At 39.7% G+C, this 14,529-nt stretch overlaps 2 protein-coding genes across 3 annotated transcripts in view; one reads left to right on the top strand and one right to left on the bottom strand.

Moving 5' to 3' along the window:
• The window catches only part of COLEC10 (collectin subfamily member 10), a 170,933-nt gene extending 165,280 nt beyond the window's left edge, over positions 1 to 5,653 (bottom strand). For both annotated transcript variants that reach the window (XM_059995098.1, XM_059995099.1), the window contains exon 1: positions 5,546 to 5,653. The gene's annotated coding sequence lies outside the window, so the exon portion shown is untranslated. The remainder of the gene's footprint in view (positions 1 to 5,545) is intronic.
• The window catches only part of TNFRSF11B (TNF receptor superfamily member 11b), a 29,374-nt gene extending 20,649 nt beyond the window's left edge, over positions 1 to 8,725 (top strand). The window contains exons 3-5 of the mRNA XM_059995096.1: positions 3,616 to 3,807; positions 5,491 to 5,715; positions 7,544 to 8,725. Of these exons, the coding sequence (XP_059851079.1) occupies positions 3,616 to 3,807; positions 5,491 to 5,715; positions 7,544 to 7,932 (806 nt within the window). The 3' untranslated portion in view covers positions 7,933 to 8,725. The remainder of the gene's footprint in view (positions 1 to 3,615; positions 3,808 to 5,490; positions 5,716 to 7,543) is intronic.
• Positions 8,726 to 14,529: the final 5,804 nt, after the last annotated feature.

The following is a 14,529-nucleotide window of genomic DNA, read 5'->3' as shown; positions in this document are numbered from 1 at the left end:
AAATGTCCCAGACATTGCCAAATGTCCCCTGGATGGCAAAATCACCCCTGGTTGACAGTCATTGGTTTTGAGGATGCCAATTATTTGTAACTATTTTGACTTTAAGAAGTTGTAATATAGATTCTAAATGATTATAAACATTTTAGGTTTAAAGGCCTACAAAGGAAACATATTCAAAAATTTTACTACTGGGCTTCCCTGGTGGCGCAGTGGTTGAGGGCCCGCCTGCCGATGCAGGGGACACGGGTTCGTGCCCCGGTCTGGGAGGATCCCACATGCTGCGGAGCGGCTGGGCCCGTGAGCCATGGCCACTGAGCCTGCGCGTCCGGAGCCTGTGCTCCGCAATGGGAGAGGCCACAACAGCGAGAGGCCCGCGTACCACAAAAAAAAAAAAAAAAAAAAAGAACTACTAAGTTGCCTAACTTGTGAATTTTATAAAATTAATCATAGAAGGTGCAAATTGCATGACAGTTCCTTAAAATGCCTCTAGTATGAGTATCTGGGGAAGAAATTGGTGACACTTCTTAGCTTTTATTGGATGATACTTTGGGACTCAAAAGCTAAGCCAAGGTGTAGAGGGGGAAGCCCACCCAACAGAAACAGATCCACTGAATTCAATTCAGTAATTTATATATGTGGGGAAATTAATTAAGCAGGGGCTATGCAGCTTGGAAACTAGAAAGTTTTGAAAAATAATGGAAGTAGTAAGGATTTTTCTCACACAAGCATGAAAATTTGTTTGTAGAGCGAAGTAAGCAGGCAGCCAGAAGACTTAGTACAAAGGTACACGTTTATTCATTTACTTACTGCTCCCTCCCTAGAAACCTACAAAGGAGTTCCTCATGGAAAATACGAGGTTTCCAGTCCAAAGACATGATTCTGTAGTATTATTCTAAAAAGTATTTAATAATCATTCTTGTTTTTTTTTTTTTTTTGCGCTGCACGGGCCTCTCACTGTTGTGGCCTCTCCCGTTGCGGAGCACAGGCTCCGGACGCGCAGGCTCAGCGGCCATGGCTCACGGGCCCAGCCGCTCCGCGGTATGTGGGATCTTCCCGGACTGGGGCACGAACCCGTGTCCCCTGCATCGGCAGGCGGACTCCCAACCACTGCGCCACCAGGGAAGCCCGTGGTTGTTGTTTTGAAGCCAGATTGTCTTCTCCTCTCCATATTTTACACTGACCCTTGAAAACATGGGTTTGAACTACGCAGGTCCACTTGTATGCACTTTTTTTTTCAATAGTAAATACTACAGTACGACATGATCACAGTTGCTTGAATCTGTGAATGCAGAACCCCGCTACAGAGGGCTGACTATAAAGTTATAATGGGATTTTCGACTGTGCAGCCTGTTGGTGCCCCTAACCCACCACTGTTCAAGGATCAACTGTACTTCATCCTGTTAGTCCCGTAATTCTTATGTAATTGCTTATGGCTAGCATGGTGAATTCTCCACTGAAAAGCACAACTCCTCTTGCCATTCTATTTCACATTTTGCCTGCCAGATTGTACTTTGTATGTTTCTGTTGATATTAGTAAGGCAAAATCATTTACTTAGATGGATACATCTTTTTATAAGAAGTTCTATCAGTCATAAAAGAGGGGAGTCGTTTTCAGAAAGGTCATTACATAAAGCCTCCAAATACATTAAAAAAACTTTCCTTCTATAATTCTTGGATTCCTCTTGGTAGAGAACTTTAAAGGCTAAATTACCTGAAAGAATGTCTTGTACCTATGATTTTCTCATTGGGACACATGAGAACACCCAAGCCATCAACATGTATGTGAAGAATGACAAGATTCTTCTTTGTGCAGTTGGCAAAGGGAGACTTGGATCCAGATGTCCAAGACCATTTATCCCCAGAATAGTAGCAATGAAATAATACCATGGAATCTCTGTCCAAATACCTCTGCTTACGATATTGGATAATTTGGTATCAAGTTGGATCCCATTTAAGGAGAGGAGTGTAGCAAGAAAGTACTTAAAAAAATAGACCTCTTTGTAAAGTGGTTCCTAAGATGATGTCACTGCAACCCTGCAAATGGCATTTAACATGTGAAGGTTTCATGCACGGGTCCCCCTTCTCTTTTTTTTCTGCCAACCGTCTGTCATTTTTATTGGCCAATGCATCATCAATCCCTTTTGAAAAGAAAGAAGCCAGAGTTGAAACTAAAACCGATCCATTGTACTCTTTTTTTCTGGTTTTGGAAAAGGATACAATGAGATGGGAGGTTGAAAATTTTAATAAATGAAATTTATTAACTTTCTGTAGCTTTCCTTTGTCCCTTTAGTATTTGGTATCTTGCGTCAGCCAGAACTGGCCTGTAAAAGCTACATTTGAATATTAAAGTCTAAATCTGTTCAACTAGCTTACACTAGATGGAGGTATTTTCATATGCAAGTACACTGTAATGTATGATCTACCCAGGCATAGAGTCGAGGGTTTGAAGATATTTATTTTTAATAGCATCTTTAGTCGTTGACTGGTTCAAGTTTTCCTGCCAATGATTTACCCAAATTTATCAAGTATCTCTCCACCATGAAATAAAATGCCCTTACAGTCACCCTTCCCTGAATTTTAACGACTGTGCTCTTTTCAGACTCGACAGTTTAAGTAAATGGTATATCATCTTCCATTTACTATGTAATTGTAGGCTTACGCTTTTGAGTCTATGGTCAACTTTATTGCCACCTTCAAAAGTTTATTATTATAATGTTGTAAATTTTTACTTCTCAAGGTTAGCATACTTATGAGTTGCTTCACGATTAGGATTCAGGAAAGAAGGAACTTCAGTAGGAACTGATTGGAATTTAACGATGCAGCATTCCATGGGTACTGATTTCAAAGAATGATATTACAGCAGTTACACAGCAGTTACCTTCATGATTTCCCAGGAATAATTGTGTGGAGATTATGGTTGACAAAAAGATCTTACTGACAGTTTAGCACAGGCAGGACTAATTGAACATCATACGCTTCTTTTCTTTCCTCCCCAATTTTGTGCTTGTAGGTAACAACAAAACACGTTTGTGTTTGTATTACAAGTAGGGGAGACTGCCTAAGGGGCTAACTCTAGAAGTTTTGTTCTGTCTAATGAAGTGAAAAATGAAAATGCCTCAAGTTTTGTGCAATATAATAGTCGCAGTAAAAACCAAGTGAAAAGTCTTATCCAAACATATGGAATTTAAGAAAAAAAAATGTCATGAAGAACCTAGGGGTAAGACACAGACCTACTACAGAATGGACTTGAGGATATGGGGAGGGGGAAGGGTAAGCTGTGACAAAGTGAGAGAGAGGCATGGACATATATACACTACCAAACGTAAAATAGATAGCTAGTGGGAAGCAGCCGCATAGCACAGGGAGATCAGCTCGGTGCTTTGTGACCACCTAGAGGGGTGGGATAGGGAGGGTGGGAGGGAGGGAGACGCAAGAGGGAAGAGATATGGGAACATATGCATATGTATAACTGATTCACTTTGTTATAAAGCAGAAACTAACACACCACTGTAAAGCAATTATACTCCAATAAAGATGTAAAAAAAAAAAAAAAGATGGTATCTGCTGCGAAAGTATTTGAGAAGAATGTGCTAAAAGGCTTGGTATTTTCTGTAGGAACCCCGGAGCGAAATACAGTTTGCGAAAGTTGTCCAGATGGGTTCTTCTCCAATGAGACGTCATCCAAAGCACCCTGTAGAAAGCACACAAACTGCAGTGCACTTGGGCTCCTTCTAGCTCAGAAAGGAAACGCAACGCATGACAATGTATGTTCTGGAAACGGTGAACCGACTCACAAGTGTGGAATAGGTAATTATGTTTCAAAATAGCAGTCTTTGTACCACCTCTGAGTTGAATACAAGACCCTCCAGCCCTTCTTAGTCAAACTTGTATTTTCCCTTTCTTGAATTTTAACCAACTAAGACTATTCCCTGTGCATCATCGCTAAAGCCACAACTCAAAATCTTTCAAAAAGTCCCCATCTTCTCACAATCATGCTCCAAACCCTGACTTTCACACTTGAATCAAATGTTACCCACGGAGAACGGGGTGGTGTAAAGATTTTGTTTAAGGTTCGATGATCAGAGTCCAAATTGCAGAATTTTTTAAGCTATGCATTTTTATCACTTTTAAGAATATCTGTATTATTAGCCAAAGTATAAATTGGCAACAAAGAAGCATAGTGACATACATAGATGACAAGTTAGAAATGCAATACTGGCTTTGTTACCTATGGTATTACTGCATCTGTTGCATGGAAGTTCTAAGTTCCTGTACTTGTCTTAAACTCTTTATTCAGGAAAGGTCAGTAGCTCCAAGCTCAAGTTACCTGAATGTACCTCATGTTGGTGATGGTACTAATCCGGTTGCTGTCCTCACCTTGTCACTCCTACCACCACACTAACCTCAGACCTTCTACCAAGGACTCATCACACCAAGGAGGATCGACCTTTTAGCATTTAATCAGCTTGAGTCTCCCCAAACATCTTCTTGTGTGACATAGAAGTATATAAAACATAGGAATGTGGGTTGGGAGATTGAAGATTCAAACCCAGTTCCAACATTCTTTCACTGTATTGTAAAAATCTTAGATAAGTCATTCAGCTTTTCTGCTTTCTTATTAAATAATGGAACGAGGGAAGGGATAGAAGAAGAGTGACCGCTAACATTCTCTTTAATTCATTTATACTTTTATTTCTATCATTCTTTGAGCACTTACTATATGCCAGACACTTTTGCTATATGGGCTTTATAAAAATACTGTAAAGTTTTGTTCAAGTTAATGTATGAACTTGAATGGCAGAGTCAGGATTCAAACCCAGACCTAATGAATCCAAAAACAAACTATTAATCCCTGGGATATACCAACCCTACCCAGACACTCAGGCCATTGCACTTCTTTTCTAAATGACATGTTTTTGCGTTTGATTATTTTCCCACTTAATGTACGCTTATACATCTGTATCCATCCTTGTTCTCAAAGGTAAACTACGTGTCTGTGTGTGTGCAGAAAATAATACACTATTTCAGATTACTTTTCAAGCTCCCTTAAAGACAGTGATTTGACATTGATCTTGAAGTAACCTGTAGACACCAGCTAAACCTTTAACAAAATATTTCACAGTTACATTAAAATATGTTCATGTATATATTAACATATACAAACACATTATGCTATATATATAGAATTTTTGCTGTAAGTTATTTATAGCAGTAATACATTCTTATTAGATGTTTGTTAAACTCTCCCCCCACAAAATGCTCTAAAAGAACATTAGAAAGGACATAAACCCAGTTGGATTAGTGATCTGCCACTAAGACCAGGCAACAGAAGATTGATTTTATTCAAACTTCTCATTTTAGCATGCAATATCCTGGAAAACTCAACTGTGTTGGTTTTTATTATTACTATTATTATTATTATTTTTGTCCTTAGACGTCCAAGAATCCCATTATCGAGTAAATCTTCTTGGTTTTCCCACCTTCCTTTAGACATGACCCTGTGTGAGGAGGCATTCTTTAGGTTTGCTGTTCCTACAAAGCTTACCCCGAACTGGCTCAGTGTCCTGGTAGACAATTTGCCTGGCACCAAAGTGAACGCAGAGAGCATGGATCGGATAAAACGACGACACAGCTCACGAGAACAGACTTTCCAGCTGCTGAAGTTATGGAAGCATCAAAACAAAGACCAAGATATGGTCAAGAAGATCATCCAAGGTATGGGAACCTGAAATAAACAACTCGATCAGAAAGCAGAACACCTGTTGGCCCTACAACAGAAACAGGACTATGTACCTGTTTAGTTGTGTGGATGATGTTTCCCTTTGGGAATTACTGTTGGACTGAAAACGTATTCATCAAGTGATAGTGGATATGCTATTCCTAGAGCAGTCATGTGAGGTTTTGTTCTCACCTCCTCTACTCCCCAATTTCTTTTTCAAGTGTCTCTCTAAAGGGAGAGATAATACATTTCAAATGCGGGACTAGACCTCAGGAAATCTGACTCTGGATCCCCTTAGCAGTTTTAGGAGCATCCCTTCTGGCCTATCTAGAAGTTCTTTAACCACTTTAGATCTTACTTTGCAATTCTACCAGGAAACTATGTTGGATTTATGTGGTAATTCTCTCCAGAGAGCCTCTAAGTGTCTTACAGGTATCCTCTCATTAATCCTCACAACACAGCCTATTGTATTTTACTTTTAAAAATTTATTTACTTATTGATCTATTTTATACATATTAGTGTATACATGTCAATCCCAATCTCCCAATTCATCCCACCACCACCACCTGCCACTTTCCCCCCTTGGTGTCCATACGTTTGTTCTCTGCATCTGAACACAGCCTATTTTAAGATTACCATTTTAATAGCATGTGTTGTGAGGATTAATGAGATAAGGTCTGTAAAGTGTTTGAGTTTCTTGGAGAATCTCCTTTAGAAACTCTGTGTGTGTGTGTGTGTGTTATGATGGGAGAGAATCGGAGGGGAAAAGGAAGTAAGTTTCATCCAGTGTGGACTATAAGCTTTAGGATACACAGTAGAAAAAGTTCTGACTTTAATTAGCATCGGGAGGACATGGTAGAAAAAATGAGGGAGCGTTTTCATAATGCAGACAGTGTCAAGGAGAAATCCATTCTGCTCTTCACACGTAGTTAAATGACTGAGGAGTCCTACACAACCTTAAAGCCTCAAACATCTGAAACTGAGGCAACAGATTTTAGGCGACTGACAGCTTTAATAGTTGAATGGTTTCAGTTGTGCAAAGAGTAAACTTGTCTTCTGTTTTTGGCAAACAAAATGTATTCTTTGAAAGTATAATTAGCCCTGAAGCAAAAAGAGAGGGAAGGAGAGAATCAGAGACTGTTAGAATTGGAAGGGACCCAATTTCCTATTTTATAAATGAGGACATTTCAGCCCAGAAAGATGAACAGACTTGCCTTCGGGCCCACTGATAATAAATGACTCATGTCATCAATAGAAACGTTATTTATTGCCTCTTATGTTATGTCCTAGCTCATTACTGAAATATTCTCCAGGCCATGTGTATCCTGCTGTTCTTTGGCCTCATATTATTGGGTTTTCACGGCTCCTCCTTTGTGCTGACGATCTCCTGGTGCTATTTATTAAAGACCGTTTGAAGGACCTAATTCTTCAAATAGCACATATATTGGGTATCAGTTAATGAAAGTTTGGATTATAAAATAGCTAACTTTGTGTTTTTCCTAAAAGGTTACACTTTTAATTTCTCCAAATTTTCTTAGAAAACGGTGTGTCTGTAGTTTCCCACTGTTCTTTTCCAAATTTGGGCTTTTCACAAAGCTGTGTTGGATGCCTAGAATATAGGAAGCATATTATCCTAGTGTAACACAAAACAATATTTCACTCAATTCTCAGAAATAACTAGCATTACTTAAGCCCTCCCAAAAGGAAAGGAGGAGGTTCTCCTTTAAGTTACGAAATTCTGGGGAACCTCCTTTTGCCTCAGGGAAGTTTTACGGCGGCTTTGGGTGGATGACATGAATGTCTCTGGGTTTTGCTTTATGCAGATATCGAACTCTGTGAAAAGAGCGTGCAGAGGCACATTGGGCACGTGAACCTCACCTTCGAGCAGCTTCTAAGGCTGATGGACAGCTTGCCGGGGAAGAAAGTGACGACAGAAGACATTGAGAAAACAATGAAGACGTGCAAATCAAGTGATCAAATCCTGAAGCTTCTCAGCCTCTGGCGAATAAAGAATGATGACCAAGACACCCGCAAGGGCCTGATGCATGCCCTAAAGCACTTGAAGACATACCACTTCCCCAAAACTGTCACTCAGAGTCTGAAGAAGACCATCAGGTTCCTTCACAGCTTCACCATGTACAGATTATATCAGAAGCTATTTTTAGAAATGATAGGGAACCAGGTCCAATCATTAAAGATAAGCTGCTTATAACCGGAAATGGTCATTGAGCTGTTTCCTCACCATGGACCAGATCCAGTAAATGAGTAAACTGTTTCTCAGGCGCTTGAGGAGGGTACAATGATTTCTTTCTCATCACCAAGGACTAGATTTGGCCACAGGGCCTGAAAAGAAACTATGGTGTGGAGAAAGAACTCACATCTCCCCTCAAAGTTTAATAAATCCCAAATAATTTATCCAACTAACAGATTTGGTCCAATATCTACTGACTATATTTTTCCTTGTTACTGCTTGCAGTAATTCAACTGGAAATAAGAAACTAGACTCCATTGTGCCTTACTAAACATGGGAATGTCTAACTTAAATAGCTTTGAGAATTCAGCTGTACTAGAGGCTTTTATTAGAAAGCCATTTTTTTCTGTAAAAGTTACTAATATATCTGTAACACTATTATAGTATTTGCTATTTATATCCATTCAGATATAAGGTTTGTACATATTACCATCCTGAAGGGAAACTGTGTAAGACTTAATTTTAGAAAGAAAAAAATATATATTCTGTTTATTATTATGACAAATGAAAGAGATAAAATATATTTTTTAACAGAATATTTGTAACATTTCCTAATAGGTACTGCCATTCTTCCTGTGTAGAGTATTTTTGTAATATACTTTTACCTGTGTAAACTGAATTATCATTTTATAGAAAATGCATTATTTAGTCAATTGTTTAATGTTGGAAAGTGTATGAAATATAAATTATCTGAATATTAGATGCTCTGAGAAACTGAATGTACCTTATTTAAAAGATTTTATGTTTTTACTATATAAACAACATCATTAAAGTTTTCAAATTATTTTTCATCGCTTTTCCTCTTGCTTTTATGTGAATGGGACATGAATGGGTCTGAGCTTTCACAATTTTCCCTTTCTTTTATCACCAGGACCATCTGGGAATTGTTAAAAATGAAGATTCCTGGACCAATTTATTGAGAAACTCTGGAAAGGAGGGCAGAAACCTGCATTTTTAACAAGTTCCAAAGTAATTTTTACTACACTAAAGTTGGAGAACTTCTGAAGTCAAGCTTAGTATAGAGATGGCACAAACAACTTATAATGACTGCCACTAGCATCAAGAGACCAAACTACCTAAGTTCTTTGGGTTTCAAATAATAGAAACTGGCACTACTTAAGAAAAAGTTAATTGGAAGCATGGTGTATTTGGTTGAGTGGTGCCCCTGCCCAAAATATGTTTATGTCATAATCTCCAGAACCTGTGAATGTTACTTAATTTAGAAAAAGGCTCTTTCTTCGTATGTGTAATTAAGAATCTTGAGACGATAAAATCATCCTGGATTATCTAGGTGGGCCCTAAATACAGTGGCAAGTGTGTTTATAAGAGACACATAGAGGGGAAAGACAGAAGAGAAGATGGTTTGCAGACAGAGGCACAGATGGGAGTGATGTGGTTACAAGCCAATAAGCCATAAGCTAGGGAAGAAAGGAACAGATAGATTCTCCCCTAGAGCCTCTGTAGGGTGTACAGTCCTACTGGTATCTTGATTTTGGACCTGCCCTCCAGGACTATGAGAGAATTAATACCTGTTCTTTTAAACCATCCAGTTTGTGGTAATTTGCCAGAACAGCTACAGGTAATAATACAGGTTGTATCCAAGCCTCAGAAACAGTAGAATTAAGATAACGCTGGGCTCCTTGATGGCAGAAGTTCCTACACTTTCTCCTAGTCTTATATTTCTGTAACTTTTAGTTCAAAATGTCAAATTCCTAGCAGAGAGACTCTGGTTGTCCTAGGTGAGGACTGGTGTAAATATTCAGTACATGGCTAGTGAGGGTCTCTCTTCATCAGCTGCAGTTCCCAAGAAGGGGATATGACTGGGAACAGAGTCCATTACACCCCATCCTTTCACATTCTGTGTTTCTCTTTTCTCTCACTTTTCTATGGTTTAGAATGTAACACAGATCAACCTTACCTTTGTGAAACCAGATCATTATGGCCGCTTTGACAGAAGGGTAGATCCAGGTAAATGTCACACAAGCTCATAAATCTGGGGAAATAAAAGGCAGAGGTAAAGTCAAGAGGCGCAAACCTGGAGAATCAGTCCCAAGGCTGCAATACGGGGAGTGGAAAATACTGTGGAAATTAAGTGCTGAAGTCGTTAAGTCGGAGGACAGGGGTTAACTAAGTCATCATGTTCCCTTCAGAAGTTCCAGTTCTTCCACCAAAGTTCTTGTGCACAGAAAATGAAATGGCCTCATATACATCAGCTAAGTTTAAGAAAAGTTTGGTAGTTAATGGTATCAGATATAAATCCTTCAAATGTTAGTTTGATTGGCTTACCTGCTGCTCCTTTGGGTTCAGTCTGCCTCAAGCTTCCCCTCCAAGGGAAACAGAATATGTAAATTCATGTCAGTTTCTCTTTTTTCAAAACTTTTAATTTTGAAATAGTTTTAGACTTAACAGAGTCATTGAAAAGCCAATATAAAATATCCCTAGTGAGTTATTTTGTAAAATATGCCTCAATTTCAGTCTGTCTGTTTTCTTGTGAATAGATGATGCTATGGATTTGGGGACAGAATATCACATAGGTAATGGCCCTTCTCACATCATACCAGGTGCAAATGATATCAGCATGACTAAGTACTGTTGATATTAACCTTGATAACTGAGTGAATTTTTACATAAAATGTGAGATATGTATTGAAGTCCTTTTTTTGTTTTTTAGTTTTTTTTTACATATGGTCATCCACTTGTTCCCATAGGATTGGTTGAAAAGACGAGCATTGCTTCTTTAATTGCCTTTGTGTCTTTGTCAAAAATCAGTTGATTATATTTCTGTGGGTATATTTCTGGACTGTCTATTCTGTTCTATTTATCTGTAAGTCTATCTTTTCATCAGTACCACACAGTCTTTTTTTTCTTCTAGTTTTCTTGAGATACAATCAACATACAGCACTGTATAAGTTTAGGGTGCAAAGCATAATGATTTGACTTATACATCATGAAATGATTATCACAATACATTTAGTGAACATGCATCATCTCATATAGATACAAAATAAAGGAAAAAAAAATTTCTTCTTGTGATGAGAACTCTTAGGAGTTACTCTTAACAACTTTCATGTGTAATACATGGCAGTGTTAATTATGTTAATCATGTTGTACATGACATCCCTAGTACTTATTTATTTTATAACTGCAAGTTTGCACCTTTTGACCACATTCGTCCAATACCCCCTCCCTCTACCCACCCCCACCCTGGTGTCTGGTAGCCACAACTCATTTCCTATGAATTTCTGAGTTTGTTTTGAAGTAAAGTTGACCTACAACATGATACTAGCTCCAGGTGTACAACATAGTGATTTGATATTTCTATACATTACAAAATGACCACCATGATAAGTCTAGTTACCACCTATCACCATACAAAGATATTACATTATTAATGACTATATTCCCCATGCTGTGCATCTCATCCCTGTGACTCATTCATTCTGTAACTGGAAATCTGTACCTCTTAATCCCCCTCACCTATTTCATTCATCCCCATACTTCCCCAAATCCTCCTCCCTCTGGCAACCACCTGTTTGTTCTCTGTATCTGACGCTGCTTTTGTTTTGTTATGTTTGCTCGTTTTGTTTTTTAGATAACATATATAAGTGAAATCATATGGCATTTGTCTTTCTCTGTCTTATTTCACTTAGAATATTATCCTCTAGGTCCATCCGTGTTGTCACAAATGGTATGATTTCATTCTTCTTTACAGCTGAATAATATTCAACTGTATATATACCGCACCCCCTTGATCCATTCATCTACTGATAGCAGTTAGGTTGCTTCCATATCTCGGCTATTGTAAACACTGCTGCAGTGAACATATGGGTACATGTATCTTTTCAACTTAGTGTTTTTGTTTTCTGCAGAAAAATAGCCAGAAGTGGGATTGCTGAACTGTATGGTAGTTCTATTTTTAATTTTTTGAGGCACCAGCATACTTCTTTGCATAATGGCTGCACCAACTTGCATTCCCACCAGCAGTGCACAGGGATTCCCTTTTCTCCACATCCTCAACACTTGTTGTTTTTTGTTCTTTTTTCCTTAGATCAACTATTTTTTTTATTTTAATAGATCTTTATTGGAGTATAATTGCTTCACAATACTGTGTTAGTTTCTGTTGTACAACAAAGTGAATCAGCCATATGCATACGTGTGTCCCCATATCCCCTCCCTCTTGAGCCTCCCTCCCACCCTCCCTATCCCACCCCGCTAGGTCATTGCAAAGCACGGAGCTGATCTCCCCGTGCTATGTTGCTGCTTCCCACCAGCCAACTATTTTACATTCAGTAGTGTATATATGTTGATGCTAAACTGATGTGAAGTGATACCTCATTGAGGTTTTGATTTGCATTTCCCTGATGATTATTTTTTATTTTTATTTTTTGCGGTACACGGGCCTCTCACTGTTGTGGCCTCTCCCATTGCGGAGCACAGGCTCCGGACGCGCAGGCTCAGCGGCCATGGCTCACAGGCCCAGCCGCTCCGCGGCATGTGGGATCTTTCCGGACCGGGGCACGAACCCGTGTCCCCTGCATCGGCAGGTGGATTCTCAACCACTGCGCCACCAGGGAAGCCCTCCCTGATGATTACTGATGTTGAGCATCTTTACATGTGTCTGTTGGGCATCTGTATGTCTTATTTGGGAAAATGTCTATTCAGGTCCTCTGTCCATTTTTTAATTGGATTTTTTTTTTTTATTTTGAGTTGTGTGAGTTCTTTGCATATTTGGGATATTTACCCCCTAACGGATACATCATTTGCAAACATCTTTTCCCATTCAGTAGGTGACCTTTTCCTTTGTTGACAGTTTCTTTTGCTGTGCAAAAAAGCTTTTTAGTTTGACATAGTCCCATTTGTTTATTCTTGCTTTTGTTTCCCTTGCCTGAGAGGACATATCCCCCAAAATATTGCTCAGACTGATGTCAAAGGTCATACTGCCTATGTTTTCTTCTAGGAGTGTTATGGTTTCAGGTCTCACATTTAAGTCTTTAACCCATTTTGAGTTTATTTTTGTCTATGGTGTGAGAAAATAGTCCAGTTTCATTCTTTTGCATGTAGCTGTCAAGTTTTCCCAACACCATGCACTGAAGTGGCTGTCTTTTCCCCAGCGTATGTTCTTGCCTCTGAATTTATTGACCACGTAAGCGTTAATTCATTTCTGGGCTCTCTGCTTTGTTCCTTTGGTTTACGTGTCTGTTTCTGTGCCAGTACTATACTGTTTCATACTGTCTTAACCACTGACTTTGTCTTTTCTGATGATTACTCTGTCACTTGAGAATGCGCCGATATTTTTCTTGCCTTCTCGTCTGTCTCATGATTTTTTGTTACAGCCAAATATATTGGGTAGGTCACTGGAACTGAGGTAAATAGTTTTTATACCTGGATATGGGCATGCCTTTCCTTCTGCTAGAATTGTAAAGGAAGCCTTTCCAGTAATCCAGTTAGCAATTGGACTAGTTTTGTGACTTGTTGCTGCCGTTGCTGCTACGGTTATACGCAGTGCATCACAGGTTTCCAATCCCTACAGATACTTGTTTCTAAGGTGGCTGATGTACCTCAGAGCAATGGCTGTTGGGTCCTGAGTTTCAGGTGTTCCCTTTGAATTGTGCCTCAAACTGGTTCTCTTTGCACATTCTCATTCCTCTCCCAACTCTCGTCCAGCGGTATTTTGCTGTTGTCATTTGGAGTTTCTTAGCTTCATGGTCGGGGGTGGGAAGTGCAGTCACCACTGTTCTGATTAATGCCCTTAAGCACGCCTGTGTCCCTGGGGTGTGTGGCATTCTCAGTTTTCCTGCCCCTCCCCTGGCTGCAGTTCTGGGTTCAGTACTTAATTCTGCGCTTTCTCCCCAGAATAGATTTTTTTCCCCCTCCTGTTCCCTTTCCTCAGCTGCAAGGAGTGCTTCCTGATATCCTAAAGCCAGCAGTTTTACCCTTTCCCCAGATTAATGCTTTTGTTCTTTCGGGTGAGGTGTCTTGTTCTCCCTATAGGGCTACTGCCCCTCCCTCCAAGATCTTACAGTTCTTTCTGATCTATTCTGAGAACGCTCAGTGGGGTTCATGGACAAGGAGACTGCAAAAGTGTTAGAGGACGTGGCCCAGAGGATGTGACCCCCAGTTGACCTAAGAGCTGGACCTGGGCAATCAGAGGCTCCTTACTCCACCTGTCCTTGGAACATACGCTCTGCCCACCATTCTCAGAGTGGGACTGTTTTCAAGGACTCAGGCTTGAAAGAGCAACGTGTCATTGAGACCATCTGGACTGAATATGTGACTAAATCCTGTTAAGACCTCTGCATAAGCTTTTAAGATTCTTGTGGGTGGGATCAGAGATCTACTCATCTTGCAGTTACCCAAGACAAGACTTGTATATGAGTTCCCTTGCTTCTTAAACCTGCTACCTACCAATTTGGAGTGATCTTTCTTCCTCTTTCTTTGGTCTCTCCTTGCCCTCCATGTATGGGGGCCAATTTCAGATTTCACCCAGGAAGCTCCTGAGGTTGCAAACCAACAAAAGGGTGCAGACTCCCCCAGTTTCTGCAGCACCCAGGAGTCTCA

This window comes from Delphinus delphis, chromosome 17 (genome assembly GCF_949987515.2).
Source record: "Delphinus delphis chromosome 17, mDelDel1.2, whole genome shotgun sequence".
NCBI lineage: Eukaryota > Metazoa > Chordata > Mammalia > Artiodactyla > Delphinidae > Delphinus > Delphinus delphis.
The sequence above is the reverse complement of the archived record's forward strand: the minus strand, read 5'-3'. Positions and strand labels throughout refer to the sequence as shown.